Below are 22,317 nucleotides of genomic sequence, written 5' to 3' on the forward strand. Positions count from 1 at the left end.
AAAAACAACGAAAAACTAAATGTTGTGTAGCCTTGCGTAGGCTACCATCTCATTCCATGGTTATTTGCAAGATTGGTCTGCTAAAATTATAAAATTCGCAGATGCAATATGTAGTATATTTATGTAGACTAGTTAGCAGCACACCAGGCATATTCCGTGCAAAACGTTGAAACATTTGTCAAACCGGATTTTCAAACAAAAATTTGAACTGGACTTTTATCTTGACGCTTTTCGACGCCGTATTGCCACTTATTGTCGCTTACTGTCTCTAGCTCCATGGACCTATGCGTCATCCACTACGTATTCTTGTTGTTATTAGAGATGGTGGGATATTAACTTGCTTCCGTGGCATTGGCGCCATCTAGTGAAAGTTAAATCTCATAAAGGACCCGGGAAGCACTGCGTTGCGTCCACCAACCCGGAGGCTTTTCACACTCTTTCACACTTTCCCTTTGTGCAATCTTTACCTAGAAACCGAGTTACTTCCCTTTATCGCACATTAGTACTTCCCTTTCCACATCTAATAGGTGTAATATTGTATTACTGGGTGTGATAAAAGCGCGTTGTTTCCATAAATCGAAAAACAAAACATGAAGTCATGGATGTGTTACATAGGCAGCGTCAGTTAATGGTACACAAAGTGAAAGCCTTGAGAAGATTTTAAAGTGCCGATAAGAGTATGACATGTTCACTGTGGATGAATCCGTCATAACTATTACATGAAATGATAGCCTACACTTTAAATCTGCATTTGACCCCATCCCAGCTAGAGAAACCTACAGCACACAGCACTTTGAAGAAAGTCAGATGATGGAGTAAGATCAAGCCGAAGACATGAGTCAAGAGTGAGCCAGAATCAAAACGTATAGGTATTCAATTATCTGACTCTCATCACCATCTTATTTAGACAAATGTTTTTATTTAAATATTTCCTGGTTTCCATACAATGTACAAATAGTCTAATGCTTAAGTGGCACAGAACGAGTGGAGGGGAACAATCTCATGAAAACCATAACCAATTTTATAACTTGAATAGTATAATAGTCAAGGATATTACTACAGCTACCACGTTTAAGAAGAATTGTCAAACAAATCTTGATAAATAGCAAATACAAATACCAAAAGTAAGCAAATCTTACAACATTAAATAAATAGTAACAAACTGCACAATAAATAATTTAAATATAATAAGGAAACAGCTAGCCTGTATAAAATATCATAGTAACTTCCGCTACTCACAATTTTAATGTAAAACATGCGTTTTCACCTGCTACCTGGCAGTAGTGTTTCCGTGTATTTTAGAACAAACACAACAAAATGTGAAATATATCACTACAGTTTTTTTTTTCATCACTCTTTTTAAGAGTTTGTGATAAATGTCCTATGCATTACTTAAAGACCTATGCATTACGCAAGTGCATGCGACCGGTACCGTTTTCCATTCCGTTTTAAAGGAATATTGGCCTTTTTCACTACACTCCTTTTTCCGGACGATCATCATGGTTTGCATTACCGGGACGGAGTTGTACTCCGTGTCCTCCATTCCATTTATGATGCAGCCAGAGCACAGACACTCAGCCACCGCGATCTTCTCAGGGAACCTGGTTTTATCCTCATCGACCCTGTAATGGAAACACTCCAAATTAGTCACAAGTGAAAGTCGAGACATCAATATTGTGAGGTTGTCATCAGCTAAGGGTTAATTGAGATGCTGAACATTCAAGCATTTGTTAATTTGATAGAAGATATTCAATATCCCACTCGAATGCCGTTTCCCAGCCTTACGCCTCGTTTCCTTATGCCTTCTGTCAGCCAAAAAAATATATAAAGGACAGGTAGGCGAAATGGAAAAAATGACCTAGTCATCTCTTCGAGGTGTATGCAGCAACGGATGCGAGGTGTATGCAGCGGGAAGCAAGACTGAAAAAACACCGTCGACTAGAAAGAGCATCTAAGCAGAATGGTTGTTTTACCTATACCGCCAGGGGGAGAGGGAGCGGTTGCTGATATGCAGGGATGACGACTGGAGCTTGAACTCAGGGCAGCGCGCGTGTACCGGTTGTTGCCGTAACCCGGCGTAATGCGGCGCATGTTCGTGTCGCCAGTGCCTGCGCAACACCTTGCAAGCGTGTGCCTCGGGAAAACATCCACCAAAATCCGAAGCGCTGCATAATAATCCCATTGCAAGTGTAGCAATCAAAAATCCCTGCAAGAGCAAGAGAAAGTGGTTGACATGTCTTAAAATTTCACAAGAAAAAATAAATGATTAGTGATCCTACCAAAACAACCCAATTTGAAGGAATACAGGGCGTACCAAAACAAGAGTTTTCCCCCTTTCACTTACCATCATTGTGTTCATATCCGCTCTCGTTAATCGCAGGTAATACGTTCAGGAGGCAAGTCTCTCTGTTAAATAGGCCTGCCATACTAGGTTTATATAGTGGGAACCGGGAAAACCCGAAAGAAGGAGGAAATGGAAAGAAACAACAATATTTACTTCCCACCCTCTGCCGGCGCGCTACACACAAACGTCAGTCCAGTGAGATAATGGAGTGTGATGTTTAATCTTTTGACATATTTGTGATCTGAAACCCACACACCCTATCAATTACATTTTGTAAAGATGTAGGTCAACATGGTACAGAACTGAATATTACATTACATATGGACATGGCTTGACATTATTGTCCATGAGTTAAACTAGCCAATTATTATTAACAATGTTTGATAAATAGCCTTCAATACTGATGGATTATCAGACAAAAGGACTTGGTGGTTTCATTAATATTTCTAAAACTTTCAAGGATGCGGTAAGGCAAATTGATGTGTGTAAACCCTCAGGTGTGCATGTGTGCGTTTGAGAGGGGCAGGGGTACTTATTATCTTATGAATTAGATGTGTTTAAACCCTCAGGTCAGTGCATGTGTGTTTTTAAGAGGTGGGTACTTATTATCTTACCATGCATGAATTAGTGTAAAGGGATCCCAGTCTGTCACAACCCTTTTGTTATGTCATGCTTTCCGTGACTGAATGTTATTACATCATAGACTGAGTGTGTGTTGTGTGTGTGGTGTGTGTGTGTGTGTGTGTGTGTGGATGGATTGTGGATTGAGTGTATGACATTTATAACAAACACAAATGCCCTTTTTTCAGATCTTGCCACCACTGGACTTGCCAGACTAGAGACTTGCCTGTGATCCCTAAGACTGTAATCTCCCTGGGTGTGAGTAAAACGTGCCAGAGATGGCCTACGGGCAGTTTATTAACTCAGATGAGAGCACACCTCTGAAACTCACTGGACCTGGATGAATGATTGTGGTCTGGGGAAACTACATAGTTAGCACAGCAGCCCAGTTCCGCCCACTCCAGGCTCGGGAACACCTGGCCCTGTCTGGAAGGGAAGGGAAGGGAAGAGGGAAAAGCCAGTACATTTACATCAGGTGTTGGCAGCAGGAAAATCAAGGTGTTTAACTAAACGGAAAAAGCACTTAACCCTCCTTAACACTTAATTAAAAAAATATTGCCGACTCGGGCATACAGATTTGTGACTGATAAAGTACTAAATTGAAGGGGCGATCAGTTAAACATCCCTGCTGTCAACAACTGAAGAGAAACAGGAGCATTCTTGACACCCAGGACAATCAGTGTAGCTTGCTGTGACTGAATGACTAAAACGGAATGGATCCAACCCTAGGAAAAGAGGAATAAGGAATGTGCTCCTATTTTCCCACTCACAAAGGCATCAAGTTTTATCTCAAATTTCTCTGTCTAGATTACCTAGGTGATTCAATTAGAACCTGTAGACACCCTGGGCATTTGAACAAAGTTACTGTAGGTTCTGAAACAGGCTGCATGAAAGTCCCCCTTGGAGAGTTGTTTTTTTCTGGGCAAATGAAGTGAAACCAACGTGTTCGATTGCTAATCTATTAGAGACACGAGGGTGTATGGACTGGCAGTGCCGACAGTTGTTTGTGTACTGTCTGGTCTTACCAGCAGAGTTTGGTAGTTTCCAGCAAGCCTCTCGGCCACACACAAACACCATGGCACAAGTACGTGTTTGAGGCCCAGCATAATTCACGTATGAGCCTTTATGGCCTGGGTACAGCATGCAACACATGTTGCGGCAGTCACAGCCAGTTGTGCTAGGTTATGTATCCTGCCACCCTTGCCATCCCTGTATAACTGAAATTTGCATGCGCCAACCATAACGAAACATGATTCATCAAATGGTAAATGGACTGCATTTCTTTCTCTCAGAACGAAACACAAATTATATTCCCGATATTTCCTGTTATCTGGGAGTTGTTTGTGCCCGTCGCCATTGTGCTTGCTGTAGGGGGGTTCATGCTCTGGGCTCTGTAAAGCGCCTTCAGACGATTTAATTGTTTGGCACTATATAAAAATTGTCTATTATTTATTGGTGATTATCATTTATATAGATTATTATTTATTTATCAACTTTATGCACACCGTCCAAAATCTCTATAATTTACACGATTAAAGAAATGTCGAGACTCCTCTCTCCATATCAGTGTTTACTTAAACAGTGGCAGTTTGCACTGGGGGGGGGTTACTGTATGTGTTTCACTGGGCCGTGTTCCAGAGATAACATTCGTATCCAAAAGCCTATTGTTTTAAAATGAAAGTGAAATAGTTGAAATAGCAGGATTTCTTCGACCAAGAAATAGAGAGCAAACAAACGATGGACAGTCAATCTCTTTATCAAAATAGTTTATTTAGAAGCTTTTTTTTTTTTCCTGTCACAAAAAAGCTAGACGGAGTTCCTCCTCATCTCCTGGCGTCCCGTATACAACCTCTCACACTTGTTTCAACTAAAAATGAGGGACGAATAAAACAGTTTATTACTGGAGTCGAGCTAAGAAAAAACAAAACAAATCCGTAAAATTAAAAAAAGGAGAAAAAAAAAGCAATACTTCACATCACTGTCATTTGAGCTCTAGAGTAATACACTTCTTTTTAAAAGAAACTTGCTTGTCGTCTGCTTACTATAATTGTACACATTGGAAGGTCTGGAAAAACAATTGAACGGTCGGGGGACTGAGAGTTCAGGGTTTGAACTGGGAATCATGTAAATCACATCAAGTGACTTGGCCTTACTGAGGGGCCCGTGGCCATTTGTGGCCACAAATCAAATGCAAGTGGAAGCGACCACCTCGTCATCAAGATGCCATTTGTAGAATCTTCAGTGTATCGTACATAGAGCACAGCGTTTCCCATCCCCTCAACTTCCCTCCACATACATACAACTAGGAGAGGAGCGGAGAGAAAAGGAGATAATAAAATAGAGTGAGAGTAAGAGAAAGACAGAGAGAGAGAAAGAGAGAGATGGAGGGACTCAGATAAGAGAACCTGGATAGATAAACAGTATTTATTCTCCCCGTTATTAAGAAAACATCTCCTATAGTTCATGTTGGAGAGAAGGGGGGAGGGGGAGAAAGATGAATGAACAGTGTCCCCCCCACCCCCACATCTGTGTGACATCCATATAAAATCTACACGTCCTCTACCGTGGGGACGCCCAAACGAAAATTTTCATCTCACAAGCGGCTTCCATCACGCATCCTCACACCCTGGTGCTTTTGTTTGTTGTTTCTTTTTGCTGTTGTTTATTCGTTTATGTCCGTCCGTCCGCCCGCTCCCCCAAAGCTGCTAAGATGCCTGCTGACGATTCGGTGACACGGTCAGCCGAAGGGTATTTGGTAGGAGGAGGGGGGAGAGGGGAGGTGTGATGCTTCTCTTCTGTGTCTTGTATCCGTCGTGGCTGGCTCTACTTCCCGGGGATCTTGGCTCTCTTGCGGGCGATGGCGTCCTCCACGGCCTTCAGCTGCTTGAGCAGCTCCTCTCGGCGGCTCAGCGTGTTGCTGGGCTTCCCAGAGGCCGAACCGGAACCGGAGCCTGAACCCTGCCCCGGGGGTTTGCCTGGGGGCATGGCTGGACCCTTCCCAGAAGCCTTTGGGGGTGGGGACAGGGGCCGCTTCCTGTAGAGGGAGAAGAGAATTGGAAAAATGAGATAATTAAACAGAGTGAGGATAAGTGATGGGAGTGCATTCTTAAGCATACAAGAAGCTGTGCTTCCAAGTAAGTTACAATACACTAATGCTATGCATGAGGAGTAATTATGCATGCTTTTCCGCATGAGTAATTAGGCATGCTTCTCCGCTTGAGGAGTAATTATGCTTACTTCTCCACATGTGGAGTAAAACTCTACTCTTGAGCTGCAGAAATGGAGTAAGTGTTTTCGTGTGTGTGTGTGCTGTGTTATTTGTAACTAACTAATTAACTCACAACCAAGCAAACAAATTGGTGTGTATAAAAGGGAAATGAGGCAAGCTTCTTCCATAGAAATGGAAATAAAAGGGTTGTCATCTGTGTGTGTGTGTGTGTGTGTGTGTGTGTGTGTGTGTGTGTGTGTGTGTGTGTGGGGGGGGGGGGGGGGGTGTAGTGTAGAGCTGTAAATCAAAAGCGGTGATACTTCGCTGGACTTCTCATGTGTTGCAATTAGACACCGTTTTCAAAAGACACCGACAGGGAAAGAACGCTTTGTTTGAAGAAAGAGGATGTATGTGGTGGTGGTGGTAGGGGGGAACTGTGGTTTTGGCACAAGAAAATGTGAATGTGAGAATGTTTTGTAGGAGACGTATTGTTGATTTATGAAACATGGGGTGTGTGTATGTGTGTGTGTGTGTGGTAGCAGAAGTATCAGGCGGCTGATAGAGAGATGACCTACCTGTCGCCCTGTGGGGGCATTGGCCGTGGGCCCTGGCCTCTGGGACGGTCCATTCTAGGAGATAGGGGGGGTCTACCCATCATCCTCCGGTCCCGGCCTGAGTGCGCAAAGATAAGAATGATGGATCAAGTAGGAGAACAGGTAGAGACACAAGTACACCGACTTACAGACAGACACGCAAGGAGGGTTTCTGGTGAACATATTTATCCTACGTTTACTCCAATGAGTATGCAAATTTCTGGTTATCAGGCTGTGTGCCTGTGTGTGTAGCAATTTAATCTGGTAACGTGGTTTTATGTCTGGTAACGTGGTGTGTGAATTAATCTGGTTGTTTGGTCGTATGCTTGCTGTGCGAGTGTGAGAGAAAGAGACAGATGGTCATCTAGCTCTCCTTACCTCTGTCAGGAGACATGGCTATCCTCTTGCTGAGGGGAGACGTCGGCCTCTCCTTATCGGCAGGGAAATACCTTTTCCTGTTGCCTCGGTCTGGCGGCTGCTGCTGCTCCCCCCACACACACACACACACACACACACACACACACACAGAGGGTTTAAGCCTCATTAATTCTCAGATCTAGATAGAAAAACTACAAACACCTAGTCTGAAACCTAGTCAGAATAGAATGCCTGTCAGTTCCGGGGTTACTACAGCTTAAGACAAGTTAGACTCTAGAGTCTTTTTTACCGCAACTTGGAATGACATTTAAGACCAACTTAAACAATTACCAAACTTGAAATGACATCAATTACTTAGGGTTAGGGACAATTCTGCCAAAATGTTTTTGTATCATAAAACATGACTTTTGTTTTGGTCCACTGAAAAAGTTAGATCTACCTCAAATGGGAAAAAAACAAACAAACAAACAAGGATCGCAAACAATAACATAAAACATAACATTCATGAACCAGTAAAAAGGCACAGTTGGCTTCAAACTATAACGGTGCAAACCCATGACAGCGACGCGATACGCTTCCATCGCTTTGAGTGGGCGTGTTGTAGCGGGTGGAAATAGCATTTTCAAACTGTCAGAGACGACCCCAAACAATCTGATTGGCCGCTGCGGGGAAAATCGCTCCTCATTTGCATAGGATTCAACATTTTCCAACTTTTATCGGTCGCGTCGCCCAAAACGGTGGTCTACGTCACAATGGATTGGCTCCCGTTGAAATGCATGGGATTAGAATATCGCGTCGCTCGTAACGGTGTCATGGGTTTGCACCGTAAGTATTTTGCTTCTGACAGAAATATCAGTCACGAGTCCTGGCATCAGAGATGGGCTGGAGGAGTGGTGGAGACGAGGGCAGAACGGGTAAACTGGGAAATACTTGGTATCTGTGTTAGCAAGGTGATTTGGCAGTTTTGCATGTGGGAACCTTTGATTCCTTGATTGTGCAGAGTTTGAAACACTTTCTGCACAAAATACCCCATGCTTTGTGTACAACGGCTGGTTTCAGCCATGTTGAGAAATCTTAGCCAATTTACATTGAACTGGCACAGTTGCTAGCAAGCAGACAGTGCATCTGCTCTGAGCATCCCGGCCGCAAACAAAATACTGAGTATTGTAGTCCTAAACTGTGTGAGGTATTCAGTATATTATTTAAAACAATTGTTACCAATTATTTTGACAATAATAGCCATGTTATAAAATTAAACTTGCCATGTAATAGTAGTTTTAAGACTTTTGATTTAAAGGTACAATATGTCGGATTTAGTGGCATGTAGCAGTGAGGATGTGGATTGCAACCAATTGAATACTACTTCTTTTCCAAGTGTGTAGGACAAGCCACAGTGGCCGGCAGGTGCCATAAAAACACAAAAGGGCCTGTTTAGAGCCACTGTTTTTGGCTCATTCTGGGCTACTGTAGAAACATTGCGGACTCCATGGATGAGGACACGCTCCCTATGTAGATACGTAGAGCGCATTCTAATTTAACAAAAACACAATTCATAGTTACAGGTGATTGTAGCCTAACGAAAAACATAATTGCATTTCTGCTAATAGATCACCCTAAATCCTACACACTGACATTTTAATGCCAAAAAGGGCCTTATACTTAGATATTTGAATTGAATGCCTTTTTAAAGTCCTGCTGGAACTTGAGTTCTCATTAACTCTGGGCATCTGAGGGTACCTTGTTGAGCAGCGTGAGTTTGATGTCCTTGTGCGAGCCGTATCCCCCCGGGGGCCCCATGTGTGGCGGGTGCATGGGGTGACCCCGGTTGCTGGGGCCTGAGCGGGGCATTTGACCAGCTGAGCCCGGCCTGAAGGGGGGCCCTGATGGACTCAGCCTCTTGCGCTCGTCTCTGAAGGGCTCCTCTTTCTTTGGGGGCTTTCCTAAAGAGGGACACAGGTTTAAGGAAAAGGTGGAAGTTGGTTTGTGCAAGTATGTTAATTAAACAGACACACAATCACAACATGCTCACACAACCACAAGCATTTCCAGTTTGAAAAACACCCAACACCATCACCCCTTCGAAGCTGACAGCGTGATTCCCTTCTCTAGGAAAAATGACAGGGTCACATCACTCTGACCACAAAAATGACCACACATTATCACTCTTGATGTTTTTTACTTGTGAGTCATTCGAACATAATGGGCCTGTGTGACTTCCAAGGGGAAGTAAAAAGTTCCTGTGTTAACTAACCAGCCACCCACGATGTGACTAACAGTGGAGCTTGTTAGGCTAGGTGGTGTGGTGAGTTGTGTGGGGTCAGGTGGTGTAGTGTGGTGTGGTGTGGTGTGTGGGGGGGGGGGAGGGGGGTGGGTTTGCACCTCTGTCTTTGTTGGGGCGCTGGAGATCTCTGGGGGGGGCGCGGGGCTTGCGGGGATGTCCGAGGGTGGGCGAGCGCGAGCTGGCCGAGGACACGGGGCTGGCCAGATCGGCATACATGTCGTCCGAGTCGGCGCTCCGCACCGAGCTGCTGCTGGACGACGCCGAGGACTCAGAGGAGACGCTGCTCACGCTCAGAGACCTGAGAGATGGAGGTAGAGTGATCGAAAGACATGAGAGGGGACCAGAGAGAGATGGAGAGATTAAAATAGGAGACAAAAGAGAAACAAAGAGAATGGGAGATCGAAGAAATGGAGTGAGAGAGAGAGAGAGAGAAAGAGAGAAGTAACAGAAGCAAGAGAGCAGGAGGGGAGGATAGACAGCACACAGAAGGTCAGAGAGATGGGGAACATTACAGGAAAGGATAGCAAGTGAAAGTATGAGGTAATGAATATTGCACAGGTTACTGCTGTTCAACCTAGCAATCATGTATGCTATGCTAAATGCAGCTATACACAACAATAAAGGAAGGACAGCTCTAAAAAAAAAAACCATGGCTTTCAGACATAAAAGTGTAGTACCTGGATTTTCTGGGGATTTCAACCAGTGATGGCCAAATCATGTGAAGGTCAGATAAGAGAAAAAGCAAGGGAGAGAGAGAAAGTAAAAGTTCAAATGTAGTCTTTCCATTTCTGATTAGTACACAATAAAACTCGACAAACATCTTCACAATCTTGTTGTAACTCAATTTATGTGAGTGGAAATGTGGGAAAGGGAATGTGGATCCCAGCAATTATGCTTGTGTGTGTGTGTGTGTGTATAAGAGGGAGAGATTATTTCTGTTTGTGTGGATATGTGTGACCATGAGTGCACTGAGGTGTAACTGTGTGTGTGTGGGTCACCTAGACTTGCGTGATCCGGAGCGCGAGCGGGAGCCTGTGGAGGAGTGGGAGCGGGAGCTGGAGCCTGAGAAGCTGCTGCCAGTGCCACTCACACTACCACTCAACGTCCGCCTGAGAGTGACAGAGAGAGACGAGGGAGTGTGACACAAACATATGGGAGGAAAGATAGAGAGGGGGGGAGCAAAGAGTAAAAGCCAGAGAAATAAAGAAAGGTAAGGAAGAGAGAGAGAGGATAATGATCAGACAAAAATCAGAGAATACTTCAAGGGAACAATCACAGTTCTCAACAATCACAGATCTTTTTTTTTGTTTGTTTAAACAGTAGCAATATCAGTCAAAACAATGAGCACAACCCAACAGAATGAGTCAAAACAAATGATAATCAAACAGAGCAACGAGTGCATTGCACAGTATTAATCTCCTGTTAATTGTCCTGTCGGCAGACAAGACTGACAGGCTGAACGAAATCAAAATAACTTAGAACTTTCAATACAAAAGACCATGTTTACGGAAGACACTTTCCATTCTGCCAGAGGCAGGCTTACGTGTGGTTGTGCGCACACATGCATCACATTTCTTGCATTCTGCTTATCATTTGTTAGATCTGACTATCCAAAAATTCAAGGATTCAAGGTCCAGCTGCACCCATCATCAGAGACAGCACTCTACATGACATGCACTAGGTGATGTTTGCACATCTATGAGTAAGAGGAAAAGTTAAGGCAAAAACACAGCCCTCAAATTCTACACAATAGTGGGGGCAATTTGTTTCTGTAAGAGTATACTTGGCCATTGCGATTTTAGGCTATATGAAACAAGTTTGGTCCATTAGCTTATCTTGCCGTAAAAACACTATCCATTTTGCTCCCTCAATATAGCTTCCTCAACCCTGGGATTATCTTCAGTTTTAGGAATTTTATTATGATGTCTTGGATAGTTTATTCGATAAATAAAAAGGATGAACAGTCACAGTTGACCATTACCCATAATGCTTTGTGGTGCAGGCTACTAGATGAATAATTATTTTTCTTTTACTAATGTTGTCTTGGTTACTATTGAGTTACCAAGACATTTTGTGCGATCTTAATGTGCATTGCCTGTCTTAGGGGGTCTTTTTACAGGTTTGTCAACAATGACCTGAGATTTTAAATTGTTTTTAATGCAATGTCTTTGGCCTGATCATTGCAATTATATTTACAGCAGTAAATTAAGTCATTAGAAAAGCCAAGGCAAATTATTTCCTTGAAATAATCGTGAATTCTAAAGGAGACTCTAAACAAATATGGCAACAAATAAAGAAATTAATTGGACAAAACAATGTTAGAAAACAGATAGAACTCAGGATCAATGACAGTCTTTCACATGATCCGCCCATGGTGGCTGAAATGCTAAATGAGTATTTTGTGGATTCTGTGGCTGCTGTTGCCAACAGTTTCCCTTCACACTAGCAGTATGGTGGCATTTCTCATAATCCAACTGTGCCCATATTTAACCTTGAAAGGGTATCTGAAGAACAAGTAGAGAACATCATTGAATCATTTAAACCCAAAGAGTCAAAGGACATCTTTGAAATGGACTCTGCCATGGTTAAAGACCTTTGCTTGTTGTTAAAAAAGCCTACTACCCATATTGCTAACCTGTCATTCTCTCAAGAACATGGGTGTTTTCCAGATCATTGGAAACCTGCAGTTGTAGTTCCTATCTTTAAAAATGGTGATCCTCACTCAGCAGCCAATTACAGACCTATTAGTATACTTCCCATAATGTCAAAGTTTTGGAAAAAATTAGCAGTAGAGAAACTCATTTATCATCTTAACTCTAATCAGCTTTCACACCCCATGCAGCATGGTTTTAGATCAAATCACTCCACCGAGACTGCAACGGTCTATTTTATTGAAAGGGTCAAGTCCCTTATGGATAGAGGAGGAGTTGTGGGGGCAGTATTTCTAGATCTTCGGAAAGCGTTTGACACGGTCAACCACAACATACTTCAGTCTAAGTTTGATCAGTTTAACTTCTCTTCTTCTGCATCCAGCTGGTTCAAATCATACTTATCAACTCGAACTCAGTGTGTTAAAATAAACAATGTATTATCCGACTTCAAAAATCTGTCTACAGGTGTTCCCCAAGGTTCAATCCTGGGTCCACTTCTTTTCAGTCTTTATATTAATGATTTACCATCCGTATGCCAAGACTGTGAGGTTCTGATGTACGCAGACGACACTGTGATCTTTGGGTGGGGTAAAAATAATGTAGAGGTCGCTGCTAGGCTTACAAAGGTCATGGTTGATGTGTCTGACTGGTTAAACAAATGTTGTCTTCAGCTCAACAATTCCAAAACCGTTGCTATGTTTTTTTCTAAAACCAGCAAGTCTCACACTGAACCCGATGTGTTTATTTCTGATCAAAGAATCAAGATTGTGAAGGAATACAAATATCTTGGTATCTTGATTGATAATCAACTTACTTTTAAAAAACATGTTAAAAAAATATGCAAAAATTTAAAATTCACCTTGGCCAACTTTAGGCATCTTAGAAATGTTCTCGCTGATTTTATCTCACATTAACTACTGCTTACCCACCTGATCTACTGCCAACTCCACTACCCTTAAACCAGTCATGTCTCTTTACAAACAGGCTCTCAAAATACTTGACAAAAAATCTAAATCACACCATCACTGTTCAGTTCTCCATAAGTACAGACTTTTAAGTTGGGACAACCTGATCACATTTAAGAACTGCTGTTTAATGTTCAAAATCTGGTTTAACCTGGCCCCCCCACCACTATGCAGCCTAGTCACATTTAGAACAGCAGCAACCAGTGCTACTCGAGGGGCAGCAAGAGGAGACTGATATTCCTTTAAAAAAAAGTGTATTTGGACAGTCGGTTTTCTCAGTTAGGTCAGCCCGGGAATGGAACCATCTCCCTCAGAACATTAGAGAATCAACCTCATTTAACGGTTTTAAAAGTAATCTCAAAACATGGTTGATAAATAACCAAAAATGTGATCACTAGTGGGTAAGCAGTATAACTTGTATATTAGGATTGTATTTTATTGTATCTTATTTAATTTTTTTGATTTATTGTCAATGTTATGTTTGATATACGTTAATGCCTTTTTTATGTTGTATAGCCTTTTTCACTCTGGCAGGGGGACTGCCAATGGAAACTAGCCTTTTGGCTATAATTGGGTGCATTTACATTTTAATGTTCATGAATGTACACTGTCCCTCTTGATCAAATAAACAAATTGATTGATTGATTGATTGATTGATTGCATTTCCATCACCTTTAATTTTTGTAACTTCTACCCTTGTTGTTACTTTACTTAAAGTTACTTAAAGAGTTGGGTTGTGAATGATGAACAATGAATGAAAATTATGAAACATGGCTCTGTTTTCATTATATCTCAACTGTTTTCATCAAATCGACTCAAAAATTGAGATGATGAAAATCAACAAATTGAATCAATTAATTTTTGTTACTTTCAACTTTCATAGCCTAGAGGGGGGACGTTGGATGTTGCTCTGGTCAAACACACTTTGTTGTAATTTTAGGATTTTAAATAAATAGAATTAGAACTACATTTATCAGGTTCTTGATCTTTAATGGGTTAAAGGTGGGGTCCGCAACTCGACTTTGTGTCAAATTCACCTAACTGCTCCTCAAGGTACTCTAGCTGTCCTCTCTAGTGTTCCTACACAGTCCTGCCTCTGTAAACAGGAAACAAAGTAGCTTGAACTGAGCCATCCATCCACTCTTCCTTCCATTACGGAAATTCTGCCATGGAAAGCACATGGAAAAAAATGGCAGGCCTCTGAGCTTTCCGTCTAAAAGGGGCTCTTAAAATCCACATGCACCTTTCCTCACCTAAAGAGACAACAGGGCACCTGAGTGGGATACAACTCCCGTCTTCCAACCCCAATGCACACCTAGTACAACATCCAGCACAAGTAAAGGGCACATTGGCATGTATTCAAACTCTCGTAACTTTTGGGCTATTATGTTAATTTGTACTGGTTCCCAGGAGGATCTGGTGGCTGGAACATCCATGTGGACAAGACTGTATTCCCTCATGTGGGGGACTCCAAAGTGAAAGGTCAGTCAGAGGGACGCGTGTGAGGACGTGTGGGTGGGACAGCTCGTGGGAGAGAGGACAACAGCAACCCTGTGTCTGGAGTCCAGCAGTTTCGACTTCCCCACAGGGCCTCCCATCCGTGTGTGTGTGTGTGTGTGTGTGTATATGTGTGTGTGTATGTGTGTTTGTGTGTGGGTGACTGTAGGTGGCCTTTTCAGCTCTTCCTCTTAATCTGACCACAGTATTATGGGTTCTCCCACATAGAGGCATAAACATGCGCGAACACACACACACACACACCCACCCTGAAAAATTAATGACCAGAGGCCGTGAAACCCCTCTCACTCACAAACACCCACCATAAAAGAACTTAAACACACAGCTTCTTTATCGAAGTGCCACTGATGTCATGACCGCCTACACTGTGTATACAAATTTGCTCAGCAGGCGAGACAAACATGCAAAACATATAACTTGGCCCATCTCACTGACTGAGCAGAAACATAAAATGTCAAGTAAGGAGCACATTAATGGCCACTCACACTCACGTGAGCACACACACACACTCACGTGAGCGCACACTCACGTGAGCGCACACTCACGTGAGCGCACACTCACGTGAGCGCACACTCACGTGAGCGCACACTCACGTGAGCGCACACTCACGTGAGCGCACACTCACGTGAGCGCACACACACGTGAGCGCACACACACGTGAGCACACACACACACACACACACACACACACACACACACACACACACACACACACACACACACACACACACACACACACACACACACACACACAGCAGGCTCTGTACCTCCGTGGCGGATGCGGCCTATCTTTCCTGCGACCCTCCCTGGCGTTGGGGGGTGGCTTGGCGGGGTCCCTCGGGGCCGGGGGCTTGGGGACTTCGCTAGGGGGCTGGCTGGGCTGGTTGGGCTGGCCAGCTTGCTGGGTGGGGCTGGGCAGCTTTTTGGGTGGGGGTTTGTCTCTGCGAGGGGGGGGCACTGTGGCAGGCTTCTGCGGGGGGCTGTGGGTTGGAGGGCAAAGAGAGGTCAGCTGGAGGGGCAGCAATGGAGCTGTGGTGATATACAGGCAAACCTCAAACACTTCCCTGCTACCTCAGACAAACAAACACAAAATCATGTATATTCTCACAAATAAACCATATCTTATTTGCATGGGGTGATACACACAAGCAAGATGACAGAGTGGCACATTCAGTATTGTCCATCATATTTGCACACACTTGTAATGTAAATTAACATTGAAAAGGTGCAAGGACAACAATTGTTCATTCAGTTTTAGTGAAGGCTGGGGATGTAGCCTACTTATGACCCGACTAGAGCAGCCATTCTTAGAGAATGTTCAGGCATATCTATGTGTATGTGCGTATATGTGTGTACCCTTTAGAGACCACAGGAGGCTGGTCTGGTTTAGCCTTGGCTGCGTTTCTCTGTGCTGCCGGGTGGGGGTGGGGGTGGGGGTGGGGGTGGGGGGAGGGCGAGGAGGAGAAGGATCTGGGAGAAAGAGAAAGAACAGTTGAACTTGGCTCAATACAGCTTAGAATATATCTTGAGCACACATCTTGTGTGTGTATGTGCACAACCATATATGTGTATATGCATTACTGTCAGTATCATCCGCTGAGCTGTTATAAGTAGCGTGTGTGTGTGTGTGTGTGTGTGTGTGTGTTACCGTGAGCAGCTGCAGCTGAAAGAGCCGTGCTGTGAGGGGTGTGTGTGTTACCATGAAACACTGAATGAGCTATGCTGTGAGGGGTGTATCTGTGTGTATCTGTGTGTATGTGTGTGTTACCGTGAGCCACTGAACGAGCTGTGCTGTGAGGAGTGGCTGGAGTAGGAGCTGAAGGAGGAGGACCGGGATCTTGAGCGTGAGGAGCCAGAGCCTGTGTACGACGAGGAGCGGGACGACGACCTAGGAACACACACACACACACACACACACACAACTGATGTGTCATTGCTCATGGATACATCAGTATTAAATGGACCTTGAGGTATGTACAATTGAGATGAGTCTGTGTCTGTATGTATGCATGGTCAATGAATACAGTGAGAATCTGGATGAATGAGCTGAAGTATAATATCATACGTGGCCAGGGGTGTTACAGAATATCGCTGTGTGTGTGTTTGTGTGTGTGTGTGCGCGTGTGAGTGTACAGGTGTGAATAACTGTGTGCACACACAGTCTTATATAATAATGCTGTGTGTACACATGTGTATGTGCACACACATATGTGTGTACACACACGTGTTATGTAGGTGACTGCATTTGTGTGTGTGTGTGTGTGTGTGTGTGTGTGTGTGTGTGTGTGTGTGTGTGTGCGCGCACACACAGTCTTATATAATAATGCTGTGTGTACACATGTGTATGTGCACACACATATGTGTGTACACACACGTGTTATGTAGGTGACTGCATTTGTGTGTGTGTGTGTGTGTGTGTGTGTGTGTGTGTGTGTGTGTGTGTGTGTGTGTGTGTGTGCGCACCTGGAGGAGTTGGACAGTGAAACGGAGGAGCCCGAGGGCCGATGTCGTCGTCGGCCACGTGGGGGAGAGCCGGTCATGCCCGGGCGTCTGCGGGGAGATTTGGACCGGCGCCATGGGTCCTTCCATTCGTCTGGACGTTTGACCATCGGAACCATCTCCTTCTTCACCGGGGGTTCCATGGGTCTGAGACTGAGTGAAAGAAAGAAAGAAAGAAAGAAAGAAAGAAAGAAAGAAAGGACAGTGAAAATGAGGGGCATGGAAGGAGGGGGACACAGGGGGTAAAGAAAAGAAGAGTGCAATGTGATTATACAGATTAAACATTTGAGCCGTTACCATTACCTTATCATAGAGTGCGGCAAAGAAGCATTCAATTTGACCAACACAACACAACCACACTACAACGCTATAACGCTGAATAACTACAAACTCATCAACTCATACAAACAGTCAGCGTATTTTCATTTCTAGACCAAACCACATCATTGATGGTGGTAAAATGATTGCAGAAAAAAAATATATAAAAAAATCAGAAAATATGATTTATTCCTTCTACCCATAACTAATGTCTATGGCTTGTTCTGTAGTGGTTTTGACTGATGACAAGATGTAATTTAAATCACTGGCTCCTCTGACGTCTGTGTGACTTCACAGCTCAGAAGAACCTTACGCAATTGTGCTCTTACCGCGCCTCGTCAGCGAGAAGGAGACTTGTTTGTATGAGGAAACACTGTGCTGAAACAGAACACTGCATTCCACAGTGACATAAGTCCTTAGAAGCATTCTCTAAATGGTTCTTTGACTTCTTCTTTGTTCTTTGAGAGAACAATACTGCAATTGTAAAAATGCCACTCATCACCCACGTGTACTATTTATTTAACCTTAGAGCTCTTCTGTGACTGTAATGGTTAGATTACAGATAAAGATTTCACATCTTTGAGTTCTCATGTGAATGATTGCCCTTTCAAACACTTTAAAAATAGTTGTGATGTCCTGAAAGGCATATAGTGTGCGTGCCTGTGTGCGTACGTTGGTATTGGTATTAGGCTTTGTATGGCACTGTGATAGGAGATGCTTTGCACTGTTACATTATTGAATAGAAAGTTCGGCTGCGGTCGGATTGTCTGTCCTATCGTCTTTTCCTAACCACTTTTCCTTGACCTTGATGGAAAAGGTCATGGTCAAGGACAGATGTGAAGTAGAATTCATAAAGACTTAGGAAAAGACAAGGCTACTACACTAGGCTACTAACTATGCGATGGTGGAAGTTATTGACGTGGGTCAAGTTGATCGGTTGCTGATTGGTTTGTTGTAGTTGCTGCCGCAAGGAATTGTGGGTCGGTACTACCGCGTTTCCTTTCGTAAAGAATATTCCATTGTACCCTATGCTAAAGGAAATACGAAAGGAAGCATTGAAGCACCTCTCCTAAGCATTTCGAAAATTCAACCAGCTCTCATCACGGCTGCCACTTAAGATAGCTCCAAGTCATTTCACTCAGTTAGGAATCTTGCTTAGAAAAAAAGTCTATCCAAACGGGGCCTTTGTCTGCCATTTGGCCCTTCAAGAGCCAAAAAAAAACTAGGAAACTAACACCTGATAGTAAAGCAAGATGTGGAGAGGGAGATACTGAAAAAGCCAGCATTCTTTGCATTCAGTTTAGGCCATAATGCAACAAATCCACCAGGACCAGACGCCAAAACTGAAGATTAACAAAACATTCTACTGAACTTGTTTAAAATACATCAAAGCCTGCGCTTTGAATTTCACTGATGCTTCATGTGAAGCCTATAGTTGCATGTGGGGACATAGAGGCCCATGGACAGGGGTGGCTCTTACAGCTCTGCTTCACTTGATGTTCAACACCCACAGCAAGTCAGTCAGTCAGATGAGTGATGAACATTTCAGAGGTTTGTTTAATTACATCATGTGACTGAGTTAACGATTTCCTTTGAAGATGCGATTGAGGAAGACTTTTAAAGGAAGAAGCTAAGGATGCAGAACTGAAACGAGACTGTCAAGTGTAACGGTAGCCAGCGGTACAATGCTGTGCCGTGTCTCCCATGCCCGAGGTTGCGAGTTCCAGTCTGGTGCGGGATTGTGCTTGTCCACACAATCACACGCCAGACCAGTGGAGAAAGGGTGTTAGAGGCTTTAGAGCTAAATCAATCACAATTCTTCTGTTGGATTTTGGTTTGAAGACAATCACTCAAAGGAACTTTAAAGGAGTTGTCTGAGGCTGCTGAAAAAGCAAGTTCTATTGTTTTGCAGTCATGTTGTTGTGTTTAGCAGTTGTGGACTACAGACAGCGCATGTTGCGGCTGCCACCAGCCAGTTGTGCGTTGTTGTTGGATCTATGGTTGGGCAGTTGTTATACTGGATAGGTTAAGTTGTTGAGTATGAGTACTTGCATGTGACAGTGAGAGAACGGACCGCTGTGGGAAGTCCCCAACCAATAGCACGGTTTAGGAATTTAACATCTTTTCCTGTGTATTACTACAAAAATCAGTGTAGTCAGTGTAGACAATGTATAGCAACTACATAAATCACCATATCAGTTTCAAAATCATTCAAATGGTTCTGTTTTATTAACATAACTTCAAATCTTGAATTGTCCACCCAATAGTTTTTGTATTAAAAAAAGTCTGAGCTAAATCAAAGACCATGAAACAAAATGGTGCCCACCTGTATGCAGAGGAATTTTGACCAACCGTCAAGAGAACTTACCAACATCAGCTGCTGACCACAACGAAATACAGACATTCATCGCTACATGCTTAAAAAATGTACAGTACTGACCAGCCCTTGATGTGACGTTACTAGCTTTCTGTACTAATAGTAATCTTCAGGCTGCCACATAAATCAGCAGTACATTGTTCTTAACAGGATGTTAATCATCTGCGATTTGCCCATTTTCATAAAATTATGCCACAATTAAGACAAATAGCACATTCTTTGTGTGTGTGTGTGTGTGTGTGTGTGTGTGTGTGTGTGTGTGTGCATTGGTTACAGGTGCTTGTGTACAAAAAACTATGCAAATAGAGTTAATCCTTTATGACTATATATAGGGACAAAATTCTCTGAAAATGGGATTTCTCTCTTCAAGGGCATTTTGATCTTGATGCTTGCACGCTCATTCATGAAACATGTACTGCTGTCATTTATTTAATAACCATATTTTTATAGCTGTATTCAGCAATACAGATCAAGTTTAAATTCAGTGACATTATCTGGGGGGTGTTATTTACAGCCTGCATGAATTTCAGCTAAATGCTTAAGATTTGAACCATTCATTCGAAACATGTGGATTCGGGCCAGAAAAGATCACTGTCTACAGCATGAGGAACCAACATTAAACATTTAACACAAAAACTATTGGACGCTCAGTTTTAAGATATAAGCTACATTAATGAAATGGACACATTTTACTTAAATACCCCATGAAAATCCATGACATGACCTGTGAGGCTCTAGATGATTTTTGCGTGGCATCACTAGGATTGGATGACTAGGGAAAACATTTTTCTCCTTTTTGCATCCAATGACAAAAGGCACAGCAAACTGTTGGAGGGCCTTTAACAGTCATTTACATTATCCATCACTAAGAAATCTATCTTCAAAGGTCAACAGCCTGTGAGGTACTTTCCTTGCACAGGGGGCCAGGCATCTGAACTCTCCGCTGCTTTCAGACGGACTTTCCCTCAAGTTGTTCATTAAACTATTAAATATTCGACTGATATGGAACAGTTCAACATGGAGCACTGTGTCCCTGCAGTAGTCAAACAAAAGTGACGTCAAGGCATCGTCACCTCTTCACATTCATGCGTACAAACACACATACATACACACACACAGTGTTTGAGGATCTGTGAACTAAGTAATTACAAGCGCAAACAGGTGAAGGAAGTGCAGCTAAAAATAGAAGGTAAGGTGACTATACTTGAATAGTTAGATGGCTAATATGTCAAGATGGCAAGATTCGTGCAATTCATAATGTTGTCTTCCCTTTTTACGGAAAGAGCACACCTAGATAACAAGCAAAACAATGGGGAAACACACACACACACACACACGCATGTGGTGGAGGGCTTATGTTGCTGGATTTTCCTCTCTTGAAATAGTGAGATGTAACACCCTACTCTTTACAGCGTCTTAGAAACTAAATCTGAACTTGATATTACCTGAAACTTGATATCTGGAATCAATCCCCTGTGCATCAATAGCAGGTTGCAGTCAAGTGGCTATGATGCAATAATGGAGGATATATGATAGAGCATGAAGGCAAAAAGTTCCTCAAATTTTCCCACGAAATTCCCATGAAAATTAACACATGCAGCAGCCCTACACCAGGGCAGCAGTGCAGGTCTATTTGAAAGAACCTCACTCCTGGCTGTTCTGAGTGACGGCATGACCAGCAGCATCTAACTTTTTGTCGTGCCTATACTAACAACTAAAAGATGAAGAATCAGAGCTAAAGACTAGACAATCTGCGTAAAAACCCTCAACGATGCATCTCTAAGAGCCAAGCCCACCCATGTCATTGGCTCTATACACAAGCATGTCATAGCAACATTACAGGCTATACACACAGGCATGTCATAGCCACATGCTATACACAGGCATGTCATAGGCACGTTATTGGCTATATACACAGGCATGTCATAGGTACAGGCTATATACACATGCATGTCATAGCCACAGTGTTTTGGGGCAGCTGTGAAGTGGTGACCCAAAATGGAATGTGTGGAATCTTCCAAGACCTGATCTCTACAGTGAAGCAGGGATACATGACCACACGCACATTCCTCACTTTAGTGCCTTGTACACAGGAGACGTCAGTGTTGAGTGTTCCCCCAACTGATGCAGGTGTCAAGCCACAGACAGGTACGTCCACAGGAATGCACCACAGCTAGAATTTCAAGTCATGAACTTCTCAACACACAAGAAATCAAAAGGTAAAGCCTAAGTGTGCATTCAAGGCTGAAAATTATCATTTAATAAAGAAAGATCACCAAACAAAAATGCTTACTGAGGTATAGGTATTAAATGAGTACTGCTATTGATGGGTGCCACGCCAAGAACCCGGAACATCTGCACACAGCCATGTCATACGTCACCAGCAAAGACACCAGAGGATGGCGAAGGACTACATGTCTGACAAAAGCCTTTTACAGGCGATCCTTTGTAACACACACACCAACACAACACACCCACTACACACACACATACAAAGCCCTCTTATGTACAGGTACCACTATATTCAACTAATTCCAAAATGTACTTCACTTTACATACAGGCA

General features: G+C 43.1%; 2 protein-coding genes across 4 annotated transcripts in view; both read right to left on the minus strand.

Moving 5' to 3' along the window:
• Positions 1-899: 899 nt before the first annotated feature.
• Positions 900-2,512, minus strand: il17c (interleukin 17c). The gene is made up of 3 exons (XM_012832566.3): positions 2,345-2,512; positions 1,974-2,206; positions 900-1,622 (listed from the first exon to the last, which is right to left on the minus strand). Exons 1-3 carry the CDS (start codon positions 2,357-2,359, stop codon positions 1,382-1,384), a joined length of 489 nt encoding a protein of 162 aa, XP_012688020.2. The 5' UTR covers positions 2,360-2,512; the 3' UTR covers positions 900-1,381.
• Positions 2,513-4,714: 2,202 nt separating this feature from the next.
• zc3h18 (zinc finger CCCH-type containing 18) overlaps positions 4,715-22,317 on the minus strand; it is a 31,478-nt gene continuing 13,875 nt past the window's right edge. For all 3 annotated transcript variants that reach the window (XM_031565112.1, XM_031565111.1, XM_031565114.1), the window contains exons 10-20: positions 17,023-17,211; positions 16,328-16,447; positions 15,916-16,029; positions 15,327-15,539; positions 10,424-10,534; positions 10,103-10,111; positions 9,524-9,723; positions 8,882-9,084; positions 7,145-7,247; positions 6,749-6,845; positions 4,715-5,999 (exon numbers count right to left, since the gene is read on the minus strand). In XM_031565112.1, the coding sequence (XP_031420972.1) occupies positions 5,789-5,999; positions 6,749-6,845; positions 7,145-7,247; positions 8,882-9,084; positions 9,524-9,723; positions 10,103-10,111; positions 10,424-10,534; positions 15,327-15,539; positions 15,916-16,029; positions 16,328-16,447; positions 17,023-17,211 (1,570 nt within the window). In that variant the 3' untranslated portion in view covers positions 4,715-5,788. The remainder of the gene's footprint in view (positions 6,000-6,748; positions 6,846-7,144; positions 7,248-8,881; positions 9,085-9,523; positions 9,724-10,102; positions 10,112-10,423; positions 10,535-15,326; positions 15,540-15,915; positions 16,030-16,327; positions 16,448-17,022; positions 17,212-22,317) is intronic.

The sequence above is a fragment of the Clupea harengus genome, chromosome 3 (genome assembly GCF_900700415.2).
Source record: "Clupea harengus chromosome 3, Ch_v2.0.2, whole genome shotgun sequence".
NCBI classification, from domain to species: Eukaryota; Metazoa; Chordata; class Actinopteri; order Clupeiformes; family Clupeidae; genus Clupea; species Clupea harengus.